At 44.6% G+C, this 27,397-nt stretch overlaps 1 protein-coding gene across 1 annotated transcript; it reads left to right on the top strand.

Annotated features, from left to right (window-relative positions):
• The first annotated feature begins 330 nt into the window (after nucleotides 1-330).
• On the top strand, nucleotides 331-27,397 carry RNF5 (ring finger protein 5). Its single transcript, XM_089693918.1, has 6 exons — nucleotides 331-488; nucleotides 15,535-15,553; nucleotides 19,756-19,868; nucleotides 21,400-21,454; nucleotides 22,745-22,862; nucleotides 26,777-27,397. The coding sequence occupies exons 1-6, from the start codon at nucleotides 388-390 to the stop codon at nucleotides 26,869-26,871; spliced, it is 501 nt and encodes a 166-aa protein (XP_089550044.1). The 5' UTR covers nucleotides 331-387; the 3' UTR covers nucleotides 26,872-27,397.

The following is a 27,397-nucleotide window of genomic DNA, read 5'->3' as shown; positions in this document are numbered from 1 at the left end:
CAAAACATTACTATGATATTCAGTGTTGTTTACATATATTGTCTGCTGTCCCTGCGTGTCAATAAAGTTCAGTTTAGAGGAAAAAAAAGTGTGACATTTGCTTACATAACCGTGTGGAACATAACTATGACACACAGCCATTCCGGCCAATCAGGAGCTCCCTCTCCTCCCGTCCTGCCTATCAGCGCTGTCTTCTCTGAATTACATGTCCTTGCATCACGCAGAGAAGGCGGGACACATTTGTCCAATCAGCTTCGAAATCTGTGATGTAAAGTTATATGGACCAATGGGACGCGCTGTTTTGGCACTCCTTTGCCCAATCAGCTAAGTGACGTCTCCCGTGACGCTCCGCCCGGTGCCCGGCTAGGTTCCGGTCTCTCGGTTGCCATGGCGGCGGCTGCTGGCAGCCCCGGGGCGGCTTATGAATGTAATATCTGCTTGGAGACGGCCCGGGAGCCGGTGGTCAGTGTGTGCGGCCATCTGTACTGGTAAGAGGACCTGTTTGCGCCTCCGATGGGATGATGTGGGTCAAGGATGGTAGCTGTGGGTATAGGATGGGGCCCCTGAGAGTCCTATAGGGCCACATATGTATCCACGTGATCATTGAGTATGACTGAACCGATCAGATGAACTGGAGACCTTCCATGGGATCAGATCAGTGAGGGTTACATTGATCATGCAGTGCTGATAGACCACCAATGACATTTGTCACATTGGATTCCCATCGTTCCATTTTTGTTTGATGCGTTTTACATCGAACTTCAGTGAAACGCATCAACGCGCATCATCTTGCGTCACAATACATGTAAACACCGTGACGCTCATTGACATTCAGTAACGTGCATTGAAAATGTGCAACAACACAGATTAACTAGCATGCATTGCGGTGGGGTGATCCGTGTATTGATGTGCTTCTATTGGTTCAATCAAAATTGCATCGGTTGTGGGGGGGGGGGTTGCATCCAGGTTTGAATCTGACCTTCACCCTCCCCCCACCCACCAATGGTCATTCCACTCCTACCCCTCCCCCTCTCCAACAATTGGAATTTTTTACTTTTTTTAACCCTTTGCTGTCGCAGCCCAGTGGACCTTTAAGAGGGTTTTAAAGTGTTACTAAACCCACAACAGTACAATCAGTCTGTATATGCAGTGAAGCATGCTTGTTGTACTCACTGTGGAACCTAAGGGGTTAATCCCCTGCATTGTGTAAAAAAAACAGTTTGATCCTGTCTTCTCTGATTTTCCCTTTCTGCTACTGTCCCCAATCCATCTGCCGATAGAACAGAGCCTTGGGGTGAAGCTGAGCATGCTCAGTTTGGTGTGTATTGCTAGAGTGGTGGGGGTTTTTTTTCTGGGAGGGTGAATGTGATCAACAGAGGGCCAATCAGCACTTTCCAGACAGAGGGTCAGGGGTCATGCAGCCTCATAGGACAGTCAAAAGAGAATGAAAACAACTCCTACAAGCTTTAACCAGTGCTTATCTGGACACTGATAGAAGTCACAAGATTTCTATATACTGCTGATGAGAAAATGTATTTAGCAGTTTATATTTACTAAAATAATTGCATTTCCATTTAGTGTGTACTGTGGGAGACCAGATATAGTGGATGCAGGGTCCGGGGAGACCAGATATAGTGGATGCAGGGTCCAGGGAGACCAGATATAGTGGATGCAGGGTCCGGGAGACCAGATATAGTGGATGCAGGGTCCGGGAGACCAGATATAGTGAATGCAGGGTCCCGGGAGACCGGATATAGTGAATGCAGGGTCCCGGGAGACCGGATATAGTGAATGCAGGGTCCCGGGAGACCGGATATAGTGAATGCAGGGTCCGGGGAGACCGGATATAGTGAATGCAGGGTCCGGGGAGACCGGATATAGTGAATGCAGGGTCCGGGGAGACCGGATATAGTGAATGCAGGGTCCGGGGAGACCGGATATAGTGAATGCGGGGTCCGGGGAGACCGGATATAGTGAATGCGGGGTCCGGGGAGACCGGATATAGTGAATGCGGGGTCTGGGGAGACCAGATATAGTGAATGCGGGGTCCGGGGAGACCAGATATAGTGAATGCGGGGTCCGGGGAGACCGGATATAGTGGATGCAGGGTCCGGGGAGACCGGATATAGTGAATGCAGGGTCCGGGGAGACCGGATATAGTGAATGCAGGGTCCCGGGAGACCGGATATAGTGAATGCAGGGTCCGGGGAGACCGGATATAGTGAATGCAGGGTCCCGGGAGACCGGATATAGTGAATGCAGGGTCCCGGGAGACCGGATATAGTGAATGCAGGGTCCCGGGAGACCGGATATAGTGAATGCAGGGTCCCGGGAGACCGGATATAGTGAATGCAGGGTCCGGGGAGACCGGATATAGTGAATGCGGGGTCCGGGGAGACCGGATATAGTGAATGCGGGGTCTGGGGAGACCAGATATAGTGAATGCGGGGTCTGGGGAGACCAGATATAGTGAATGCGGGGTCCGGGGAGACCAGATATAGTGAATGCAGGGTGCGGGGAGACCAGATATAGTGAATGCGGGGTCCGGGGAGACCAGATATAGTGAATGCGGGGTCCGGGGAGACCAGATATAGTGAATGCAGGGTCCAGGGTTTAGTAACACTTTAAGGGGGGAGGGGTGCAGGTTTGAGTGTAAGGCCCCTTTCACATGGAGGGACTCTGTCCCTAGCAGTATCGGCTCTCAGATCCCCCGGTGATCAGAGCAGATGACAGGTCTGTGTCCGCTCAGTTTCTGCAGAGTGAATCTGGACATGGCCAGCTCTGCTCTATGGGCGGCCGGGATAAGTGGACTCCGCTGTCGGTTTACACCTGACTGCCTCCAATCCTATCTGCCTACATGGAGGAGGATGGATCTGAATCCATTTGTTTTTAGTGGACCAGATCGGTTCAGAGGTAGGTGGGTGTAAATGAATACAAGTCCATATACACCCACCAATCCATAGTGATGAATGGACCTTATTTATTACAGGTACTTATATAGCGCCCCCAATTTTTGTAGCACTTTACATATATATTGTACATTCACATCAGTCCCTAACCCTCAAGGGGTGTACAATCTAAGGTCCCTAACTCACATTCATTCATATACCTACTAGGGCCAATTAAACTACCAGCATGTCTTTGGGGTGTAGGAGGAAACTGGAGTACCTGGAGGAAACCTGCACAGGGAGAACATGTAAACTCCATGAAGGTGGTGCCGTGGTTGGGATTCAAACCAACAGCTCTAGTGCTGCCAGGTGGAAATGTTAACCACTTAGCCACTGACCTTCCAATCAGGTTTACCTGAAAAACTGGTAGGATGACCTGACAGGAACAGTCGTGAAAAGGGCCTAAGCCGTCATGCACTCCGGGCATTTACCCACCTCTCCTAGAAGCTTTTCTTCCTGGCTGCAGCGTTGTGGCAGACAAAATGCTTGACACCTGTAAGTGCATCTAGACACGTTTAGGCACATCAAGTGCTTGGGCATTAATTCATTTAATTGATCATCATAATTTTTTCTGGACATTGAAATGAATTAACAGTCGGCACTTGATGTGCCTATGTGTGTATGGACAGGATAAACTAGGGGGGTGTTTAGAGGCAGAAAAAAAACGCACCAGGTACCTCTAAGGCCTTGTTCACATTTGCTCAAAATACTGATGCTGAACAAATGCGCTTGTAGCATTGATGCACAACTTTTGACGTAAGTAAACAAAAGTTCCCCAAATTCCCTATGCACAATAAACATGCACCCCAGATGTCTATTTTTTTGTGGGGTTTTTGTCTGTTGTGAACAAGGCCTAATGCGTTGCAAACATGTACCAGCATGTTTATGGTGATCACCCTAGACTTGAATGGAAGGAGTTGAGATGCTTCAGCTCCTTTCTTAGACCTGTTTCACATGGGTTTCAGCTTGTATAAGAGCAGTGTGAACAGCAAGTTTAGAAAAAGTACACTATATTACCAAAAGTATTGTCCCCGCCCTCCAAATCATTAGACTCAGGTGTTCCGATCACCTCCATGGCCACAGGTGTATAAAATCATCACCTAGGCATGCAGACTGCTTCTACAAACATTCGTGAAAGAATGGGTCGCTCTCAGGAGCTCAGTGACTCCAAGCGTGGTACCGTGATAGGTTGTCACCTGTGCAATAAGTCCATCCGTGACATTTAATGGCTACTAAATATTCCACAGTCAGCTGTTAGTGGGATTATAACAAAGTGGAAGCAACTGGGAACAACAGGAACTCAGCCACCAAGTGGTAGGCAACGTAAAATGGCACAGCGGGGTCATCGCATGCTGAAGCGCACAGTGCGCAGAAGTCGCCAACTGTCTGCAGAGTCAGTAGCTAAAGACCTCCAAACTTCATGCGGCCTTCAGATTAGCACAACAACTGTGTAGAGAGCTTCATGGAATGGGTTTCCATGGCCGAGCAGCTGCATTCAAGCCGTACATCACCAAGTGCAATGCAAAGCGTCAGATGCAGTGGTGTAAAGCACGCTGCCACTGGACTCTAGAGCAGTGGAGACGAGTTCTTTGGAGTGATGAATCACACTTCTCTGTCTGGAAATCCGATGGACGTGTCCGGGTTTGGCAGTTGTCAGGAGAACGGTACTTGCCTGACTGCATTGTGCCAAGTGTAAAGTTTGGTGGAGGGGGGATTATGGTGTGGGGGTGTTTTCCAGGGGTTGGGTTTTGGCCCCCTAGTTCCAGTGAAGGGAACTCTTAAAGCATCGGCATACCAAGACATTTTGGACAATTTCATGCCCCCAACTTGTGGGAACAGTTTGGGGATGGCCCCTTCCTGTTCCAACATGACTGCACACCAGTGCACAAAGCAAGGTCCATATAGACATGGATGAGAGAGTTTAGGGTGGAGGAACTTGACTGGCCTGCACAGAGTCCTGACCTTAGGGTTGTCACCTCATCCCTTTAAAACTGAACACATATTAGTTTCACAGGTTCTGGGGCTGATTTAATGCAGATAGTCCTGACCTCAACCCCATAGAACACCTTTGGGATGAATTAGAGCGGAGACTGTGATCCAGGCCTCCTCCCCCGACATCAGTGCCTGACCTCACAAATGCTCTTCTGGAAGAATGGTCAAACCTTCCCATAGACACCCTCCTAAACCTTGAGAACAGCCTTCCCAGGAGAGTTGAAGCTGTTATATCTGCAAAGGGCGGGCCAACTCAATATTGAACCCTACAGACTAAGACTGGGATGCCATTAAAGTTCATGTGTGTGTAAAGGCCGGCCGACCAATACTTTTGGCAATATAGTGTATGTGCAGAGCTTTCCGTGAGCTTTGTTGAAGCTGTTAAAGTACCCTGCAGCACTAGTTTGTGGATGTTGAGCACAGATCCTAATCTGTGTTCGACATTCACAAACTGAAGCTGAATGCTGCTTGAACAAAACTTGATGTTCACACTGTTCTTATACAAGCTGAAGCCTGAAACCTCAATGAATGGGAAAGAAAGGGGATTTAAGTGACTTTGAATGTGGCATGGCTGAATATACTGTCTGTAGTGTGTATGTGCATAGAAGGGAGATAAGATAGTGAGCTCTTCACATTTGCTCTGTATAGTTCTTTCTGATTCACATAGACGCTGATCTGTACACTCATGCGAAGGGCCGTCTTCACCCACATAAAATGCACAGATGTTCAATGCAGGCAGCCTGTTCAAATCAATGAGAGGTGAGCTGTCCCGCTGACATGCATGGATCTCCGAGCACATCCCCAACTGCACATCTGTGTGGGAGCAATGCACAGATCAGAATGCAGCTGCCCACCTGTCATTGATTTGAACAGGCTGTGGGAGAAGGCGGTCCTTCGTATGAGTGTATGGATCAGAACGCCATCTAAATGAGGCCCTATGGTGGCTTTCTGGAAGTAAACGTAATCAATGTAGCGAGGTACAGCACACAGCTGCACACATATGGATCACAAATGTGGAAAATGTTTATGAGATGGAAACCTGACTGATTGAAAGCTGGTCTGTTTTCTTTAACTTCCAATTTTTATCTTTTTTTTTTTTTTTTGCATCTCAGTGTCTGCTGATCTACTCCAGCTTCTTTCATCTGCTTCCTGTCATCAGGTCCTCACTTCGCTGTCAGCTGTACATCATTGCTTCCTAATAGTGACAGCAGGGGAGCTTGCCATGTACAGACCCTTATAGTCTGCACCAGGGGTGCATGTAATAGCGTGACAACACAGGTGCACATTTTGGAGACAAGTGTCACCCTAAAGCCTCATGCACATGGAAGTGAGGGGCTGAAAATATGTTGAGCATAAAATTCCAGACGTTTTCCCATGGCCAGGGAGCGTGCCAGTACATCCTGTACATGACCATGATCTTGCAATTTCTGCATTCGGGAAATGTCACATCCATAGGTAAAAACTGATACATAGAGGCATCAACATTTAGAGTACAGCCGCAGCACTTGTGGCTGCCTGAGTCTGAAATATTATGCTGGGCATGTTTTCAGCCTCTTGCCATCTGCCTGCATGACGACTTAAACAGGAAATGCCTAAACAAGGACATTTATGGCAGGACCACCAGGTGCAGTCATGCGATAAAGTAAATACTCCCCATGGAAATTGTTGACTTTTCAACTTATTTGAACAACCAAAAATTAGATTTTTGTTCAAACAGTGCCTGCAGGTAATATTTAAAAACAAATGACACATAAAATCGCTGTGATGTATTAAAGCTGAATTTTAGGAATTTGTAGAAAGTGAAGGCACTCTGTCAGTTAACGTTGTTGTAAACCCTTACATATACGCAGTGAAGTGACTGGTCTCAGGTGATACACAGAGATGAAACAAATCCTCCTGCATAAGGTGTACATGTTTATCTGCAGTCTTTTCTTCGTCACACCCATTAATAGTCCAGAATTTATAAAGCTTGACTGAGCTGTCAGAAAGCTGGGGGCGAGCAGCTGAAGTTACACTCTGAAGAGCCCAGTGAGGAGAGCTCTGAGAGCTGATTGGTGGGGGGAAGGGACGCACCCCTCTTCACCCAGCTCACAGGAACAAAACTGAGGCTGTCAATCAGCTGAGGCTCCCTCCCTTTGTCACCATTTTGTTTGTTTTTTTGGTATCAGGAAAACTTGTCAGACAACACTATAGAGGGATATGCTTTGTTCATATTTCATGTCTGAGGTTTACAAGTCCAAGGAGCTGCATTACATCTCCAGGGTTTATCTCTACCTCGATCTGACCAGTTTATTGCACTCCAGGAAGACAGCTACGTAGTTAAATAGTCAGTCTGGTTGAAAAAGGACTCAAGTCCATCCACTTCAACCAACATAAAAAAAACACCACACAGACAAATAGAAAACCTCCATATACACTATCCTATACCCACAGTTGATCCAGAAGAAGGCAAAAAATACCCCAATAAAGCATGATCCAATTTGCTCCAGCGTGGGAACAAAATCCTTTCTGATCCCCCGAGAGGCAATTAGATATTCCCTGAATCAACTTTATCTATAAATGTTAGTATCCAGTTATACTTAGTTATGTACATTTAGGAAATAATCCAGGCCTTTTTTTAAAATAATCTACTGAGCTGGCCAGAACCAACTGTTAGGGGAGTCTATTCCACATTTTCACAGCTCTTACTGTGAAGGTGCCTTATCATTTTTGGAGATTAAATCTTTTCCTCTAGACGTAGAGAGCCCCCTTGTCCTCTGTGATGACCCTAAAGTGAATGATGACCCTAAACTTAATGTGAATAAATCTACACAGAAATCATTATATGGACCACCTATGTATTTATACATGGAGATCATATTCCCCCCCCCCCCCCCGTAATCACCTCCATTTTAGATTGTAAGCTCCAAGGACCAGGGCCCTCCTAACCCTCTTGTATTGAACTGTATCATTGCTGTATTGTAAAGCGCTGAGAAAACTGTTGGCGCTATATAAATCCTGTATAATAATAATCTCCTCTTCTCAAGAGAAAATAAATTCAGTTCCTCTAATCTTTCCTCATAGCTGAGCTCCTCCATGCCTCGTATCAGTTTGGTTGCCCTTCTCTGTACTTTCTCCAGTTCCCCAATGTTCTTTTTGTGAATTGGTGCCCAAAACTGAGCTGCATATTCCAGATGAGGTCTTACTAATGATTTGTACCGATGGAAATGATATCTCTCTCTCTGGAGTCTATACCTCTGCTAATACAAGAGAGGATTTTGCTCGCTTTAGAGACCGCAGCTTGGCATTGCATGCCATTATTAAGCTTGTGATCTACCAGAACCCCCAGATCCTTCTCCACCATTGAATCCGTCAGTTGTACCCCCCCCCCCCCCAGTATGTATGATGCATGCATATTCTTAGCCCCTAAGTGCAGAACCTTACATTTATCAACATTAAACCTCATTTACCACATAGTTGCCCAATTAAACAGAGCATTGAGGTCGGCTTGTAAGTTTTAGACATCCTGTAAGGACATTATTCCACTGCACAGCTTGGGGTCATCTGCAAAGACTGAAATGGGATTTTTAATCCCAGACCCTATATTGTTTATAAATATATTAAAAAGTAAGGGTCCCAACACTGAACCTTGGGGTACACCACTGATGACCCCAGACCATTCAGAGTATGAATCATTAACCACTACTCTTTGATTACAATCTTTTAGCCAGTTTTCTATCCATTTACAAACTGATTTTCCAAGCCTGTAGACTTTACCTTACACATTAGCCAGGTGTGGGGAACTGCGTGGAGAACACTTTTGCAAAATCCAAGTATACCACGTCCACAGCCACTCTTTTGTCTAACGTTCTGCTTATCGCTGTATTTCCTGGAGCCTGATGCTGATGCTTCACATCTAAGCATCTTCAGTATTCAAGTCGGTGCAGCTGCTATGCTTTCCTCGTTCCTCCTGCCCAATCACACAAGCCTTTGTATTATGTGAACTCATTCACAAAATACAAAGGCTTCTTTGAATGGGCAGTAGAGGGGCAGGCATAGCTGCTCGGTGTGCCTCTCACAGCCCCAAGTCTCATTGTATGGTCTGGCAGAGCCATAAACCTGTCAGATATAAATAATAGAGATACGTTCAGGAGATATCTTGTACCTCATTGGACATAAAGTGATATTAAAGTCTTGCATGAAGGTAAAAAACCTTCTGTGTGCAGCAGCCAAACATGTTATACTTATTTGTTTTGTGCAGTGATTTTGCACAGAGCAGCCCGGATCTTCCTCTTCTCGGGTCCCCCACAGGCGCTTCTGGCCCCTTTTCTCCTGCTGAGTAATCAATAATTCCATTGTAAATAAAAAAATCTACAAGTGGCAATGAAGTCTAGAACATTCAAACCAAGAAGTACTGTTTGATGTTATAAGGCGTCTCCACAACCCCAAAATGTAATTGCAGGCTGTTCAGGTAGCTCTTGCAACAGCTGGGATCAAAGTACATGCATCAACAGTGAGAAAGAGATTACCCCGTATGGGAGGTGTGCCAGGCAAAAGCTTTTGCTTTCCAAAAAGAATATTATAGCAAGATTACAGTTTACCTTTGAACATGTATGCAAAGAACAGGCCTTCTGGAACCATGTGCTGAAGACTGATCAGTCGAAATTGTTTGGTAGACATATTTGCTGCAAACCAAAGACAGCATTTCAGGAGAACTTCATACCAACTTTGAAGCATGGTGGTAGAAATGTTATGGTTTTGGGTGGTTTGCTGGTTGAGGGTCTGGGCAGCTCGCAGTTATCCAGTCAACTGAACATTCTGCATCATATCAGAGTGTGCTTAATGATAATGTAATGCAACCCATCCAATCATTGAGGTTGAACCAGAAACAAAGGTTTGAACACCATAATGATCTGAAGCACGCTAGCAAATCCACAAAGAAATGGCTCAAAGAAGAAGAAATAAAAGTTTGTAGACTGGCCTGGTCAAAACCCCAATTTGATTCCCATTGAAATTTTGTTAATCCGTTGTTTCTTCAAGGAAACCAAGAAATATGTTACAACTGAAATTATGTGTGGAGAGATGTTCAAAAATTTCATGGGGTTGATGTAAGAGACGGCTGGGCAAGTTATACATAATACTCCTACAAGGAGTCATTTCTGCTACAGGGAACAATATCAACTTCTGAGGCCACGGATTTACTTCTTCCACAGTTCTCCATCATATCTATTGATATTTTTGTTAAATAAATGATACAAAAGACACATTTTCCTTCCTATCTTATTCACGTACAGTATATCACCTTTATCTGTAGACATTGATTGAATAAGGATCTAATATTTGCCTGCTCAAATTAGTAGAAAAAGTCAACATTTTCCATTTTGAGTCGTATTTACTTTTCCACATGATTGTATTATTTTAACAAAAGCAGCAGAATTTAATACATTGAAAAGCGTCCTATTTCTTGAGCTAGGATACGTAGGTGTGGGCAGATCTGTGTGAAGCTGTACAGAGTCCTCCCTGGCCTGAGGTGTGTCTGGCAATGCCACATGACTCATTGTGCACCGGAATGTTTGTGTTGCAAATATTATATGAAGGTCGTCTTTGAATCATTTTGGGATCAGGCTTTGTACACACCAGCCTCATCTTGTATGGGACCAGTGTGTACAGCTCCTTTTTAACACAGAGGAACCCTTGAAATAATCTTCCAGTCTCAGGGAACCTCTGCTAAAAAATGACTATATCTACAACGGCTGGCCAGTGAGAAGAATGTTCCTTGCACTTGTCATTTGGGAAGAATTTCCTCCTTACAGATAGTTAAACAGATCAATGGTGAGAAGCAGAAATTGCTCATTGCTCAATGAACCCCTAACAACCTCTGGAAGAACCATGGCTGAGAGAGCCTGATATACAGCAAGTTTTTACAAAGCTTTTGGCAACTTTTAAGAAATTGTCTAGTAACTACTAAAGCACCTTCATCTCCCATATGGAGATTTTACAGAAGAATTCCAGGTATGGTGTTTTTTATATAGTCGCAGTGGTCCAGCTTGGATCAATGTAACTATGCATATACCATGCCTGTGGGGTCCCTCTAGAACAGTGGTTCTCAACTTTCCTAATGTTGTGACCCTTTAATACAGTTCCTCATGTTTTGGTGACCCCCAACCCTATAGTTATTTACCCAGTAATTATAATTCATGAAGTGTCGTTTTACCTCCAATACTACTGCTTTCTACACAGTAGAAAATTTTCAACACAGTAGCTGCTTTCAACACAGTAGCTGCTTTCAACACAGTAGCTGCTTTCAACACAGTAGCTGCTTTCAACACAGTAGCTGCTTTCAACACAGTAGCTGCTTTCAACACAGTAGCTGCTTTCAACACAGTAGCTGCTTTCAACACAGTAGCTGCTTTCAACACAGTAGCTGCTTTCAACACAGCAGCTGCTTTCTACACAGTATAATATATGTGTTTTCCGATGGTCTTAGGTGACCCCTGTGAAAGGGTCGTTCGCCCCCCAAAGGGGTCGCGACCCACAGGTTGAGAACCACTGCTCTAGAAGCTGGAAATCTCTGTAGTACTTACTGCTACTCCAGTAATCTCCACTAGCTTCTGGGTCCCATGCTAAGTGGCTGACCTGATGCATTCTGAACACAGGGGGTCAGCTGCTCAACGCAGGTTCCATTCAGATAAAACTTTGCATTTTATCAATGAATTCAAAGCATTCTCTGTTTGATGCTACCAATCCCGTCCCACCATTCCACCTCGACCAGTCAGTGCGTTCAGAAAGCAGCAGGACAGGTGTTGAGCAGAGGAATTGGAAGCTAATGGAGATCACTGGAGTAGCGGAGTCTACTAAAGTGATTTCCAGCTTCAAGAGGGATCCCACAGGTATGGTCTATGAATATAGATATAAGTTCTAGTGGTCCAAGCTGGATGTAAATATATACCATACCTAGAATTCCTCTCTAAAAATAGATCATAATGGCGCTACAACTTCGGTGTACTCTCCAAAAATGTCAAGTAGTGCTGAAGTTTTTGTGAAAGCCTGCAGCTGCTTTCTTATCGTGCCAACACTTTTTTTTTTTTTTTTACATAAATGGTCTTATTTTAATAAAAGAAAAGATAAAAAAAAAATTTTAAGCACAGGATGTCCAAAGACATCTCGTGAGACATGTATGTACAGTATAACACAGGGGTACATGGTATGACTACTTGGTAGGTCCACAGAGGTAGTTAGTGGCAGGAAATGTCCTCATCAGTTTGAAGATGTTCCAGTCTTAGATCTTTACATAGTTAGTATGGCTGAAAAAAGACAAAAGTCCATCCAGTTCAACCATTAAAAAAAAGGTTATAATCCTACACCCACAGTTGATCCAGAGGAAGGCAAGGGATAGGGTTCAAATGCTTGTGGACCAGTATCCAGCCAGATGATAATCCTAGTGGAGTGTCCAAGATGAAGAAGCACAAAAATTTACTAGAGTGGAAGTTGGGGGGAGACAGGTATAGAAAGAAGGAGAGAGAACTGTATGGACTACCAACACTCTTAGTATGTTCACCAAATAGGAGGTTCCTTTATTGGACAACTTCACTTTTTAGAGATGTTGACCTGTAATTAAGAACTCTCATTAATGTTTCTCACAGATCTGCCCCTGTAGGACAAAGTTCATGTAGTTTTTTTTTTTCTTTTTTTTTTGTCCCAAGTTGCTAGGTGCTTCCTAACACTATGAGGTCAGACTGGGTGCCCCCATCTCCCCGTAGATGTCCAGCAACATAGCTAGCAAGGAGATTGCCACTATATAATGTCTGTTTCCTTCTGCTCTAAGCATTTTCCTGAACATACAAATGCTGTGCACCCTGTAGCCCTGCTGAGAATTGAAATCAAGACCCCAGTGCTTCCATACATGAATGCTTACATTGTAGCCACTGTTATAGCAATATTCATGTTTGTATGAATCCTCCTCAATATCCATACCCATTATTTATATTCTTAGCTATCCCTTTAGGATGGTCTTTCTCAACATTTTTTAACACAGAGGAACCCCCTGAAATACCGATCACATCTCAAGAGATCCATTTCCAATAATTACTGTATCTACAGCTCACCATACATTAGTGTGAACAGTAAGTTGGGACAAAAAAAAATTCAATTGTTAGAAATGTGGAGTATTTGACACCTAGGGCTTCTCTGCCTGATAAAGGAATAGGAGGCGCCACCATCTAAGTGTAGACTTCATTAACCATGAGTAAATAAAAAGATAATATGCACTCATAAACCTCCAAAAAAGCATTAGAAAAAACAAAAAGGTTCCAAAGCCCTAAAATGTGTAGCCATGCTCTTGTTGACGTCATCACGCTTCTGGTTTTGGGGTCCAGCATTGTGGTGTATTTCACGCTGGTTTAATTGGCGTCTTCACGGTCAGCCGCTTACTGCACACCTCTGTATTGCCCGGCAATGCTTCTATGATGAATTCTGCACAAGCTACACTGTTGCTTCCAGGCGCTACTCTGCAACGCCTGGCTGTTTCCCTGGCAAATTCTGCAGACACCCGCGGGACTGTTTGATGTGCTTTTTTTTTTTTATCATTTATAGCATGTGAGTGCATATTATCTTTTTATTTACTTGTGGTTAATAAAGTCTACACTTAGATGGTGGCATCCCTTGTTCCTTTATTTCTTTGCAGTATACAGCAGCAGAGGATCTATCCTACACTATGACCAAGAGTGCTGCAGCCATCCATAGGAGTGATTTTAAGACATTGGTTTTACATCTATATTATATATGGACCATTTATTTGGACTCTTAAACTATTTAGGATCCATTTTTCCCTATTTTGTTAACCCAGTTTTTGTGCCATAAACATAATTTCTTTTAAAGTAATATGTGCTCCTCCACTTTGGTGGCCAGTGGAGAAATACCCCTTTACAGTGGTTATTGGAGAAGGGCCACTTAAAATGTTACTATACCCACAGCAGTAAAATCAGTCTGTAAATGCAGCAAAGCATGCTTGTTATACTCACTGTGGAACCTAGGGGGTTAATCCTCTGCATTATGTAAAAATTCTGTTTGATCCTGTCTTCTCTGATTCTCTCCTACTGTCCCCAATCGTTCTGCTGATAGTACAGAGCTCTAGGGCACACTCTGCACATGCTCAGTTTTGTGTATATTGCTAGAGAGGTTTTTTTTTTTTTTTCTTCAGGAGGGTGTATGTGATCAGCACCGTCTTCTCTGTTCCTCTCCTTTTTCAAGCGACCACCACTTATCTCCAGACTGAAACGTAGGATGCACATACTCAATTTGGTGTATATTGCTTGAGAGGTTTTTTTTTTTCTCTTGGGAGAGTGCATGTGATCAGCACAGGGCCAATCCGCACTGTCCAGACAAAGGTCAGGGGATTTGCATCCTTGAGCAGAAAGAAAACTCCTACAAGCTTTAGCTAGTGCTTGGCTGGACACTGATAGAAGTCACAAGACTGCTCTAACTGCTGATGAGAAAAGGTATTTAGCAGTTTATATTTACTAAAATAATTGCACTTCCATGCTTTGTGTACTGTGGGAGACCAGATATAGTGGATACAGGGTCCTGAGTTTAGTAACACTTTAAGGTTCCCCTTGTTCAGCCCTGCTCCCTGAGCGAAAGAGATCACTTGGATTCCCCCATCCACGCCAAGTAGCATGGATGGATAAATCTGCAGTGCTGGCAATTGTACTCTGGCAGTCAAAACCGATGACTGTCAATACCTGAACAGTTACTGCAGCTGATTGGATGTAGGGACTGTACTGCAAACTGTTTTCTGCCCAGCTCCTTTGACAAAAACTGAATGGAAAAATTGGCTTTTGACAAGCTGGGTGGTACCATGGAAAGACGTTTGGACAGTTCCTGCTGAATCTGCCAAAATTCAATCTGTGCATGGTCAGGGTTAGATTGGTGGTCAGTGGGAAAGGTATCCCAATTACACTGGTGGGAGAAAGGCCTCCATAGATGGTGAGTGGGAAAAGGGCCTCTTTTACTGGAGATCAGAGGGAAAAATGCTCCTTACATTGGTGGTCAAAGGGAAGAGTGTCTCTTTTGCAGATATCCAAAAAGACCACTGATGTCAATGTCTTTTTTTTTTTTTTCTTTTTTTTAAATCCAATGGCTAGAAATTTCTCATGGAACCTCTAGCAACCTCTAGAGGAACCCTGTTTGAGATGTTGGGTACCCCGGAAGATGGTGTGAGGGCTCCATTAGCAAAGTGTGATCTTCTATTGCATGATCGTAATTGTGCTCCACCAAACAACACGGGCAGTTGGCACTTACTTTGGTTGCCCATATCTCTCTACCAGTTGACAAATCTCTTGCAGATAGACTACCTGAGGCTGAAAGGTCTCAGGCAACCTAATTTGCTTGTTCATGCTGGAGTCCAAGGGGACATCAGGGGACATAGCCTGCCACTGGCTATAACCAATCTCCAAAGATCTAAGAATCTGATATATCTTTTGAAGAGATAACCTGGTTCCTGCAACTTGTCTGGCTCTGAGTTCCTCAGTGTCAGCTGCATGTTCCTATATATTATAGTAGTAATATTATTAGATTGCACTGTTTCCAAACTGATTGTGTTTGTCTTGTTTTGCAGCTGGCCGTGTCTTCATCAGGTATGTATTTTTTGCTTGGCAATGTATAAAGGAATTACTTTGAAAATGAGCTGGTATAGTGTTACCTGTATGTGTGGAATATTTTGTGGAACGTTTTGTGGCATATTTCAGTTATCTGCCATTGTCATTCCACAAATAGATATGGCACAAGTCAGTGAAGAGCTGCTATACTTCTTGAATTTCGGCAGATTTCTGCTGACCTGGTTGTGGGTGGCCCTGTTGGCACCCCCCAGCTCATCAAATTTCATTGAATAATTGTTGGCCAAACAGTGATTTCATCCAATCAGATGCAATCACAGCTCAGGTATTCTGACAGCTGCGGGGTCTGTGGATGAATATGAATACAACAGCCATCACTTCCCTAATCAACGCTATTTAGCATGAATGCGACAATTGAGTGACTTCTCTTGTGAAGCCCGCAGGCAGAATGAGAGAACCTACAAGTTCTAAATGATCAGCTGTAGGCACATGTGTGCTTTATGCCACAGTAAAATCTCTAGTTCTTGGCGAATTAATAGGCTGTGTTCTGTGGGGGAAAAAAAATCAGACCTTTTAGTGTTAATTAAATGTATAAGTGACATATACACTTTAACTACCTCAATACTCATACGGGTATATTTACGGCTTCACATTGAGGTGGTTATACCGGGATCATAGTTGAGGCTACAACCATGATCCCAGTACCATTTTTTTTTTAAAAGCCAAAGATTCTCTTTTATGTAAAAGTGATCAGAGCAGCTTTACAGAAGTTGGATCACTTTTACCGACCACCCCCTCAGCCCCCCAAGGTGCTGCCCTTACTGGGCTCTCCCATCCCATCAGGAAGCCCAGTAGGGACGCAACTGGTGGCATCGGCTTCCCTGGACACAGTAAGAGGAACTAATAGAGAGAAAACAGGTGGCGCACGCACCTAGTGCATTATCCAAGGCTTATTGTAGGAATGAAGTAATAAAAACATACTCACAGACGAAGCATGTATCTAAAAAGCATAGAAAAATGACAATGGCCACAACGGCGGGCAAGGTGTTCTCACTGTCAGTGCAGTCAAATAACTGATGCGTTTCGGGGACGAATCTCTTTCCTCAGAGCTGATGACCAACCTCTGATGCTGATGTATGGAAAAAAAGAGCCTCGCTGTTGATGCCTGTTGGTGGCATCGGCTTCCCTCGACACAGTAAGAGGAACTAATGTTCCTCCCACTGTGTGATGTCAGAAACCAGCAATGACAAGAATTTTGTCACTTCCGGTTTCAGTTACCAGCTTGTGAAAGCATCTTCTGATTAAACCGATCTCCGTTTGATCAGATGCTTTGGAGGCCAGAGGAGAGATATGGACCCCAGATTTCTCTATAAAGAGGACCTGTCACGACCCATGCTATGGTGATGTTGTTCACCCCTTGTGATAGCAATAAAGCTGATCAAAAAAATTAAATGTATGGTGTAAACAAATTTAAATAACGTAAATAAATGTAAACAAATGAAGTGGCTGAACTACCAGCTACCAGGTCCTGCACGTGTATATATAAACTGTGATTGCACCACACATGTGAAGTATCACTGTAAACGTCAGAGTGAGAGCAATAATTCTAGGACCAGATCTGCTGTGTAAATCTAAGGTAAGCAACACCTATTTGGATAAGTTCTTGTTGAGTCGGCATTAAATGACATCCAGTGTAATATCTGATTGGAAATCATGTTTATGGTTCTACAGAATGAACTTGTGTGTCCCATAACACCGATAAGCCCAGGGGTGGCTTAGGTCACATAGTTGTCTTCGATATCAGGCTATTAATTTCTGGGTTCTCAAAGGACGAGCCCAGCTCATAATGATCTGTTAGGAGGCTCCTATAGGATTGTGAAACCTCAATGTTGACACTTGTAAATGGAGCCACCTTGCACTCAGAGACCGGCCACGTCAAGTACTACTTAGTGTCTGCGTTTAGGATAAGGTCATGTTACACCATAACAACTGTGCAGGCACCAAATACAAAGGCCTTGCACTGGGTGAAATGTGAATTTAAGGATTAGTGTACACAGGAATTTTGCTGCTGAAATACATTTGTGAAATATTTCTGAAGGCTCTGGAATGTAGGGTTTGAATTTGGAATAGGCTTGTATGGAGCTGTGCTGACTTGTATTTGTAGGGTTTTGTCATGCATCGTGTTCATTTTTTCTAAATGCAGCATGTCCTTTTCTGCTGGGTTAGACACCAAAATCATGAATGTTAAATAGGCTGAATTCACACTTTCGCGTAGCGCGAACAAGAGTTCCCAATCGCAATTTTGATTGAATGATTTGCATGTGATTTTGCGTGTCACAGAGGGCAGCCCATTCACTTTATGGGGTGCCCAAGCATGTTTGTTGCCCAAAAAGTAGCTCCAGCTCCTTTTTGGGCGACAAGTTTCATGCGAATTTGAAAGGGCATTTTGCCGTGTGATCCTGTTACGAGTCAATTTGCATTGCACTTGGGGTGCCATTTAGGCTCCATTCACAATTTGGGATCGCGGGCAGAATTACCGCAATTCTGTCCGTGATTTCAAATCGCATGACAGTCACTGCACAATGTGCGACTTTAATGGTACCCAAAGTGGAATGTGACCCTGTCGCATGACAGCATAATGCGTCAATTGTGGAAAACCGCACAAAGCTTGATGCAGAAAAGTGCTTCTTTTCGGGCACCAAACGTGCATTAGGGCAGCCTATGAAGAGAATGAGCTGACCTATGTGTGATGCGTGCAAATCGCTCAACCAGAATGACAAGCAGAAATACTTATTCCCGCTACGCAAACTTTAAATGCAGCCTGAAGGATAATAGCACTCAAACGCGCATTGTGCAGTGATTACCATGCGATTTGCAATCATAGCAATTCTATCCGTGATTCCAAATCATGACGTGTGAATGGAGCCTGAAATGTTTCGGTAGCGTTGTGCTATGAATCTCATACTAGCATACGTTGTTAAGTAAGAAAAGACGCATGGTTTCCAGGCTCACAGACCCCACTCCTGTCATCTCCAGAGAGGGAGGCCCCCTAGAATATTTTACTTAAGGAGGTCCCCCTGGTGTCCCATGGAAGGTGGCCCTCATCTGGTATAGCAGAGATGGAGGACACCTCGTGCCCAGGCTCACAGACCCCACTCCTGTCGTCTCCATAGAGGGAGCCCCCCCGTGATATTTTATATAAGGAGGTCCTCATGGTGTCCCATGGAAGGTGGCCCTCATCTGGTATAGCAGAGATGGAGGACACCTCGTGCCCAGGCTCACAGACCCCACTCCTGTCGTCTCCATAGAGGGAGGCCCCCCGTGATATTTTATATAAGGAGGTCCTCATGGTGTCCCATGGAAGGTGGCCCTCGTCTGGTCTAGCAGAGATGGAGGACACCTTGTGTCCAGGCTCACAGACCCCACTCCTATCGTCTCCATAGAGGGAGGCCCCCCGTGATATTTTATATAAGGAGGTCCCCATGGTGTCCCATGGAAGGTGGCCCTCGTCTGGTATAGCAGAGATGGAGGACACCTCGTGTCCAGATTCCCAGACCCCACTCCTGTCGTCTCCATAGAGGGAGGCCCCCCGTGATATTTTATATAAGGAGGTCCCCATGGTGTCCCATGGAAGGTGGCCCTCGTCTGGTCTAGCGGAGATGGAGGACACCTCGTGTCCAGGCTGACAGACCCCACTCCTATTGTCTCCATAGAGGGAGGCCCCCGTGATATATTATATAAAAAGAGGTCCCCATGGTGTCCCATGGAAGGTGGCCCTCATCTGGTATAGCAGAGATGGAGGACACCTCGTGTCCAGGCTCAAAGACCCCACTCCTATCGTCTCCATAGAGGGAGGCCCCCCGTGATATTTTATATAAGGAGATCCTCATGGTGTCCCACAACATGAGGAACTGTATTAAAGGGTCGCGGCATTAGAAAGGTTGAGAACCACTGCTGTAGATAAAGAATTAATACCTTTGTTGGGTTCTGTTTGTGTTTTATTCTAACCAGAGAGGTGTGTGGAAAAGGTTACTGTGTTAGAGAATAATATTACACAAGTCCTGGGAAACCAAGTCATGACATGATTTCATACACTGCCACACCAACACTGAGAAGATGAACTTTTACCCCTTTTCAAAACACTGGAATCTTTAGAAACTCTTTTTGTAAATGTTCCAATGTATTATCTCTGATGTCTCTCTATTTGTTTTTCTTGCTTTTAGTGGTTTGAAACGCGACCAGAGCGACAGGAGTGCCCTGTGTGTAAAGCAGGCATCAGTCGAGAGAATGTCATACCAATATATGGCAGAGGAGACACCAACCAGCAAGACCCCAGGTGACACAGGCAGAAGAGAGCTAGGGGTCTGCCCCTCCTCCTGCAGGGTGACACAGGCAAAAGAGAGCTAGGAGTCTGCCCCTCCTCCTGCAGGGTGACACAGGCAGAAGAGAGCTAGGGGTCTGCCCCTCCTCCTGCAGGGTGACACAGGCAAAAGAGAGCTAGGAGTCTGCCCCTCCTCCTGCAGGGTGACACAGGCAGAGGGGAGCTAGGAGTCTGCCCCTCCTCCTGCAGGGTGACACAGGCAGAAGAGAGCTAGGGGTTTGCCCCTCCTCCTGCAGGGTGACACAGGCAGAGGAGAGCTAGGGGTTTTCCCCTCCTCCTGCAGGGTGACACAGGCAGAAGAGAGCTAGGGGTTTGCCCCTCCTCCTGCAGGGTGACACAGGCAGAAGAGAGCTAGGGGTTTGCCCCTCCTCCTGCAGGGTGACACAGGTAGAAGAGAGCTAGGGGTCTGCCCCTCCTCCTGCAGGGTGACACAGGCAGAGGAGAGCTAGGAGTCTGCACCTCCTCCTGCTGGATGACACAGGCAGAGGAGAGCTAGGAGTCTGCACCTCCTCCTGCTGGATGACACAGGCAGAGGAGAGCTAGGAGTCTGTCCTCCTCCTGCAGGGTGACACAGGCAGAGGAGAGCTAGGAGTCTGCCCCTCCTCCTGCAGGGGGACACAGGCAGAGGAGAGCTAGGGGTCTGCCCCTCCTCCTGCAGGGTGACACAGGCAGAGGACAGCTAGGAGTCTTCCCCTCCTCCTGCAGGATGACACAGGCAGAAGAGAGCTAGGAGTCTGCCCCTCCTCCTGCATGGTGACCGGGATAGAAGGGAGCTATGAGTCTGTCCTCCTCCTGCAGGGTGACCGGGATAGAAGGGAGCTATGAGTCTGTCCTCCTCCTGCAGGGTGACCGGGATAGAAGGGAGCTATGAGTCTGTCCTCCTGCAAGCTGACACAGCAGAAGGGAGTTATGAGCCTGTCCTCCTGCAGGGTGACACAGACAGAAAGGGGGCGGGCTAGGAGTCTGTTCTCCAAGTGTAGGGTAACACAGACAAGGGGCTGTGAGCCTGTTCTCCTGCAGGGTGACACAGACAGAAGGGAGCTGTGAGTCTCTCCTCCTCTTACAGGGTTACAGAGAGGTGCTATGAGTCTGCTCCTCCTCCTGCAGGGTGACACAGACAGAAGGGAGCTAGGAGTCTGTCCTCCTCCTGCAGGGTGACACAGACAAGGGAGCTGTGAGTCTCCTCCTCCTGCAGGGTGACACAGACAGAAGGGAACTATGAGTCTGCCCCTCCTCCTGCAGGGTGACACAGACAAGGGAGCTGTGAGTCTCCTCCTCCTGCAGGGTGACACAGACAGAAGGGAGCTATGAGTCTCTCCCCCTCCTGCACGGTGACACAGACAGAAGGGAGCTATGAGTCTCTCCCCCTCCTGCAGGGTGACACAGACAAGGAAGGGGCTGCTGCCTCTTTCCCTGTAAGCCTAGTCTTTTTACTAATATAAAACTTTGTATTGTGACAAGTTGTCACTCTTTATTCTGTTTTCAGGTTGAGGACTCCCCCAAGACCTCAAGGACAGAGACCGGAACCAGAGAACAGAGGGGTAGGTTTTTGTGGTAGAAAATTAACCTTATTGAGTTTTTAAATTGTAGTTTGTGTTTTAAGTCTATATTTCTTAATTTGTAACGAGTCCTCGCTGAGTGTGGACCAGTATTTCCTTCACGTTCTAAAATTATTCTGAATCTTTCACATGAAAATGCTATAGTTTAAGTGCCCTTAGGGCTCATGCACACTGGGCTTAAAAAAAATGCTCATATAGAGCATTTTTGTACATGTGTTTAGGAGCATTTAGTGTATTTTTATTTTTTTTTCTGTCAAATAACTCAAAATCACAAACCAAAAGGTTTTTTTTTATTTTTTCCTGCCTGTAAACGCTGAGCTTAAAATGCTCTTGTCTGTAAACATCCTAATGTGCATGGACTCATAGGATAGCACTGAGCTGCTTCGACAGGCAAAACACAAAACTCCTCAAAAAGCAGCTTTTTTTTTTTTTTTTAAGCCAATGTGCATGGACCCTTATTCCTGTAGATCAGTGGTTCTCAACCTGTGGGTCGCGACCCCTTTGGGGGCTGAACGACCCTTTCACAGGAGTCGCCTAAGACCATCGGAAAACACATCGTTCCGATGTGTTGAAAGCAGCTACTCTGTTAAAAGCAGCTACTGTGTTGAAAGCAGCAGTATTGGAGGTAAAACGACACTTCATGAATTATAATTACTGGGTAAATAATTTTATTGTTGGGGGTCACCACAACATGAGGAACTGTATTAAAGGGTCGCGGCATTAGAAAGGTTGAGAACCACTGCTGTAGATAAAGAATTAATACCTGCTTGTAGACATAAGGTGGCGCTGTTGTTACTGTGAAATGCATTTTGGAGTTAAAAAAATAAAACAAAAAAAACATAACTGCACTAGTCTCTTCTGCATAGAGTAGCTTTTGGTGACCTTTGTTGGAATTAGAAGTCCCAATCAGGGGCGGACTGACAACTTATGGGGCCTCCAGGCAATAGAGGATCATGGGGCCCCTGTGTCCTTGTGCAAACTCAAAAAAGCCTGTGAGAAAGGTACCAGGGGCATCTCATGGGGCCCCCTACTGACCCCGGGCCCTCAGGCAGTGCCCGAGTTTCCAAATGGTCAGTCTGCCCCTGGTCCCAGTTTTCTCCATAGTCCTACCACAGTCAGAATAGGGAGTGACTTTGCTGTGTATAAAAAGCCCTGGTATTCCTCGAAGGGGGTATCTTGTCTCTTTCCTGGATAGCAGACTCTGCAGCTTCTTGTTTTAAATGCATTGTGATGACACCAGCATGACAACAGTGTAATATTCTTTGTACACAGGGTGTTCCAGGGTTCACAGACACCGGCTTCCACATGTCTTTTGGCATCGGAGCATTCCCTTTTGGCTTTTTTACTACAGTCTTTAACACTAATGACTTCCAGTCAGCACCACGTGTAGGTAAGTAAATGTGCAGCTAAGCCACTGCCGACAGACGGTATGTCAGACTGCTGTACAAACACTGCTGCTCTTTATGTGCAGACTGCTGTCAATTCTTTGATTGGCGCAGGGGGAATTAAGAGCTCTGAGAACAGTAAAGCGAGCCATACAAGCATTGATTTCCCTCATTCAGGTGCATCAAAACAAAAGATGTGCAAATTTTTACAGCTCATTTTCTTTAGAAAACAGCAGCAGCCTGAGTAAAGCAGCCTGTGCCAGCATGATGTAGAGAGACTCTGTGAGGAAGCAGTGGTCTCTCTGTAGAGGTCTGAGCTCTCCAATCAGCAGAGAGCTAGGACAATATATGCACCTGGTTCTTTTGTTTTTGAAATCTTTTGTTAAGTCTAGTGCCAACAGGGCCACCCATGGCTTGAATTTCAACTAATTCAGTAGGAATCGTCCAAAAAATTCAGGCTAGGTTAACATCCTACAGACAGTACAATTTTTTTTTTTTTTTAAATTAATTATGAACTTTCCCTTTTAATATTTCATGTGTGCTGCGCAGTACGTATCACAACTTGCACACTCCTAGGGTCTGTTGGTAGCTGACAAACGTCGTCCATTGCAAACCTCTGCATCCAGAAAGTGATTCTTCAGCTATAATATGATCAAGGGCTTCAACAACTTTGTTCATCTGTAAAACCTCATTCATATAGGAAGTACTACAGCATACGTCTGTGAGAGGCCGTGTTTACCTTCACAGGGATGCACAGGTCTTCTGTGCATTCTCGTGCAGGCAGTCCCATTGAGGTCAATTGGGATGCAGCGGCTGCATGGACATAGCCGCCACTCCCAATTTGACATGCTTGTGGGTGCAGGTGCATGCCCCCAGACTCACACTTTCTGCATTCTGAGCTGTGCGCCTGCTTATATATCTAATTAGGAGCAGCGGCTGTGTCTATGCAGCCACTGCATCCCAACAGACATAAATTGGACTGCCTGCATGAGGATGCATGAAACATCTGTGCATCCCCCTACAGGTAAACATGGCGCTCACACGGGTGTACACTGTAGTACGCCCCATGTGAATGGGGCTTTACAGTACTCAAAACATGTTTCATGCTGTGATATGACTTCATTTCTTAATGAAGAAGGGGAGCAAAGTCTGCCATAGATGTTATCACCTGCCCTAAGCTACAGGAAAGTGATACTAAACACACACTGTTTAATTTACGTTGTCCCTTCTATTTCTGTATGTGGATGATGGCACTGTAATTATTTTATATATACTGAATACTGTATTTAATCTGAGTACCTTTTTCCTTATGAATATACAGCTGTCACATGACCCAGCTGTTTCCCAGCCTGTCTGCAGGGAAATGTAAGCAAGAGGAGCTTCTAGCCCTCTGCTGCTGGTCACATGTTCAAAATTTAAAAAAAACAAAAAACCGCCTTTGGAATACAGATAAAATAATTTATTATCAAAAAACTTTTTAAAATTGTCATACAAATATACAGTGCTCAGCATAAATGAGTACACCCCAACAGAATTGTCACAAAACCTTTACTTTCCTTTCAGAATCCACATTTTCTATAGGACACTATACTACAAAGTACTCCCACAAATGCGGGCCATTGATTGCAAACAAGATTTGTTAATTTGCAAACACAAAAAAGTATTTTTCCTAACAAATTCATTCAAAACCATGTTGCAAAAATGAATACACCCCACTGAACGTCTTAGGAGCAAAGCTAAATTTTAGATAACAAAATTCTAATTAACAAAAATTCAACTACAGGTGAGTCTAATTATTCATTAAACAGGTGTCCAGCAGACAGGTGACTATAAAAGGGCGTTACCTAACAAAGAAAACGCCTCCCATTTCATGGTGTCAGCAATGGCACCACATGGAAGAGAAATGTGACAAGGCCCCAGGAAGAAAATAATTTCATTACAAAAGAAAGGTGAAGGCTACAAAGAGATCAGCAAAGCTTTACTTATCAGTCAGAATACTGTAGCAAAAGTGATACAGAAATTTAACAAAGAAGGAACTGCAACCATCTCACAGAGACGTTTAGGCCATCCATGGAAGTTAACAGCTCGATAGGAGCGTCTTTTGTTGAGGAGGGTTAAAAAAAAATAGCCGTGCAAGTTCACTGCAGTTGGCTAAAGAAGTAGAAAGCCAAGATGGGGTGATTGTTTCCCGTGACACAATACGGCGTACACTGCAGAGGAATGGCATGCGTGGTGGTGTTCACGAAGGAAGCCTCTCCTGAAGCCCATGCACAAAAAAGCCCACCTGGAATTTGCCAGGGCCCTTGCTGAAAAAGAAGACGACTACTGGGACTCTGTACTCTGAGACCAAGATAAATGTTTCTGGAACTGATGGCTTCAAAACTATATGGCGTCGCAAAGGTGAGGAGTACAAATAAAAATGCATGGTGCCTACAGTGAAACATGGTGGTGGCAGTGTCCTTCCGTGGGGCTGCATGAGTGCTGCTGATGTCGAGGAGCTGCATTTCATTGATGGTATCATGAATTCACAGATGTACTGCTCTTGTTCTTGTATGTGCCCTTGGTCGTTGTGCACTTTTCCAACATGACAATGATCCAATACACACATCTAAGGCTACTGCTGCATTTCTGATGAAGAACAGGGTGAAAGTGATCCAGTGGCCGAGTCTCCTGATCTGAACCAAATCGAACACCTATGGGGAATTCTGAAGAGACAAGTTGAGCATCACTCTCCATCCAGCATCCAGGCTCTAAGAGGTCATTCTTAAAGAATGGGAAAATATAAATGTTGCAATATGTTGCCAACTTGTTCATTCCATGCCTAGAAGACTTGGTGCTGTCCTTACAAATCATGGAGGTCATACAAAATTCTAGATGGAGTGGTTTTTGTTGTGGGATGGATTCATTTTTGGATCAACTAATTTGAGTAAAACTGAAGATTTTGTAATCTAAGTTATATTATTAACCTTATTGTCATGTAATGAGCCGAACAAATGTTCTATAAAACTCAGTTTTGTCAAAATTTTGGAATTTGTTCTTGTGTTCATTGAGATATTGATTAAAATCTTACTTTTCAAAAAGGGTACTCATTTATGCTGAGCACTGTATATTTGATATCAAATCTTTATTATTTTTTGGCAATGACATGGTGTGGGCGGACGTCTGCCAGTCATAGACTGTATCATGCCCCTCTAGTCTGTGTCTTAGGCTGGCCATACATTATACAATTTTCTTTAGAAAATTGGTTTAGATTTACCAAAAACCATATAATGGGAGGTCAAACCTGAACAACACTTTCAATTGTATCCAATTAGGCAGGCCCTGCAGAAGGTAAATCTAAAGGAAATTGGTCAGAAATTGAACAGAAAATTGTATAGTGTATGGCCAGCCTTAGAATAAGATGGAGGTGAAGCCTTGATCAATAAAGATGTAATATCCCACCCCTATTGTGTTTTTAGCTTGTTTGGGGACATGGAGGAGGAGGGAGGGAGTGGGCTTTCATTTACCACTGTATATTTGCCCACATGTGTGACTGTATTTACATGGACTGCTCCGATGTGATAGGGAGGAAATGCTCTGCATAGAAACTCACTGAAAACTGAGCATATGCAGAGCTGCCAACACTGCTCTGCAAAATCCCCAACTGCATTGGGGACACGGGCAGAAGGGGGAGATAGAAAACAGCAGGGTCAACCAGTTTTTTTTTTTTCTGCAGAAAACGAATCCCATAGTGAGTATGAACAGCATGTAATACAGAATTTATTGATAGTGGTTTTTTTTTTATATGGGTTTAATGACACTTTAAAGGGAGAAGCTGATTTGTTGCTAAGAAGGACAGACTATTCCTCAGTTGTAGATGAGTTCCAGTCTCAGATTGTTGATTGATTAATCATATTCCTTGGTCTCTCCTCATTTGTAGATACTGGCCTCCCCCAGGGCAGGATGTTTGGGTTACCCGACTCTCTCTTCCTCATCATTGCTGCCTTCTTCTTTCTCTGGTTAATCAGCGTGTGAAGCCTGGGAGCGTCTTTCTGACTCGCCAGCTGTAAGGCCTTATAGCCATCCACAGCACATCATCCATCAGAGAGGCCGCTGAGCCATTCGTCATCCATCCCCTGTAAACACTCCCTTCGGTCCAGGCGGTTTTTACTCCACATATCCCCCACTCCAAGTCCATCTTCTCTTTTTCTACGGCACTTTAATACGATCCACTCCAGTGACGAGTCATATTTGTAACCGTTAAATTTTTATTTGAAGATTTGTAAGTAGCCTCCTTCCTGTTTTTTGGACATTGTAAATGTTTGAGATGAAAAATCATGGAGATCCAGGATAACTGTATGTGGACACTGAATATGATTCATTTCTCTAATGGTGGACATGTCCCGGCTTCTTCCACTTCCAGGAGTATCACCTTCTTTAATTAAAGGATCATTATAGGACTGTCCAGCTTGTTTAGGTCCAGCAGGTTTTAGGGCTGGTAATAAGCGCATTGGGTAGCAGCAAAATAAAACTGTGATTAAATGGGAGGTGTGATGGACAA

Source organism: Staurois parvus, unplaced genomic scaffold, assembly GCF_062004578.1.
Source record: "Staurois parvus isolate SC_StPar_1 unplaced genomic scaffold, SC_StPar_1.0 ptg000640l, whole genome shotgun sequence".
Classification (NCBI taxonomy): domain Eukaryota; kingdom Metazoa; phylum Chordata; class Amphibia; order Anura; family Ranidae; genus Staurois; species Staurois parvus.
This window is presented reverse-complemented; position numbering and strand designations above follow the sequence as displayed.

What these genes read in the sequence shown, in the direction of transcription:
- RNF5 (XM_089693918.1), top strand. Translation starts at nt 388, where the DNA reads ATGGCGGCGGCTGCTGGCAGCCCCGGGGCGGCTTATGAATGTAATATC. An exon ending in ACCAACCAGCAAGACCCCAG is followed by an intron (nt 19,869 to 21,399) that starts GTGACACAGGCA and finishes TTCTGTTTTCAG; the next exon opens with GTTGAGGACTCCCCCAAGAC. An exon ending in CGGAACCAGAGAACAGAGGG is followed by an intron (nt 21,455 to 22,744) that starts GTAGGTTTTTGT and finishes CTTTGTACACAG; the next exon opens with GGTGTTCCAGGGTTCACAGA.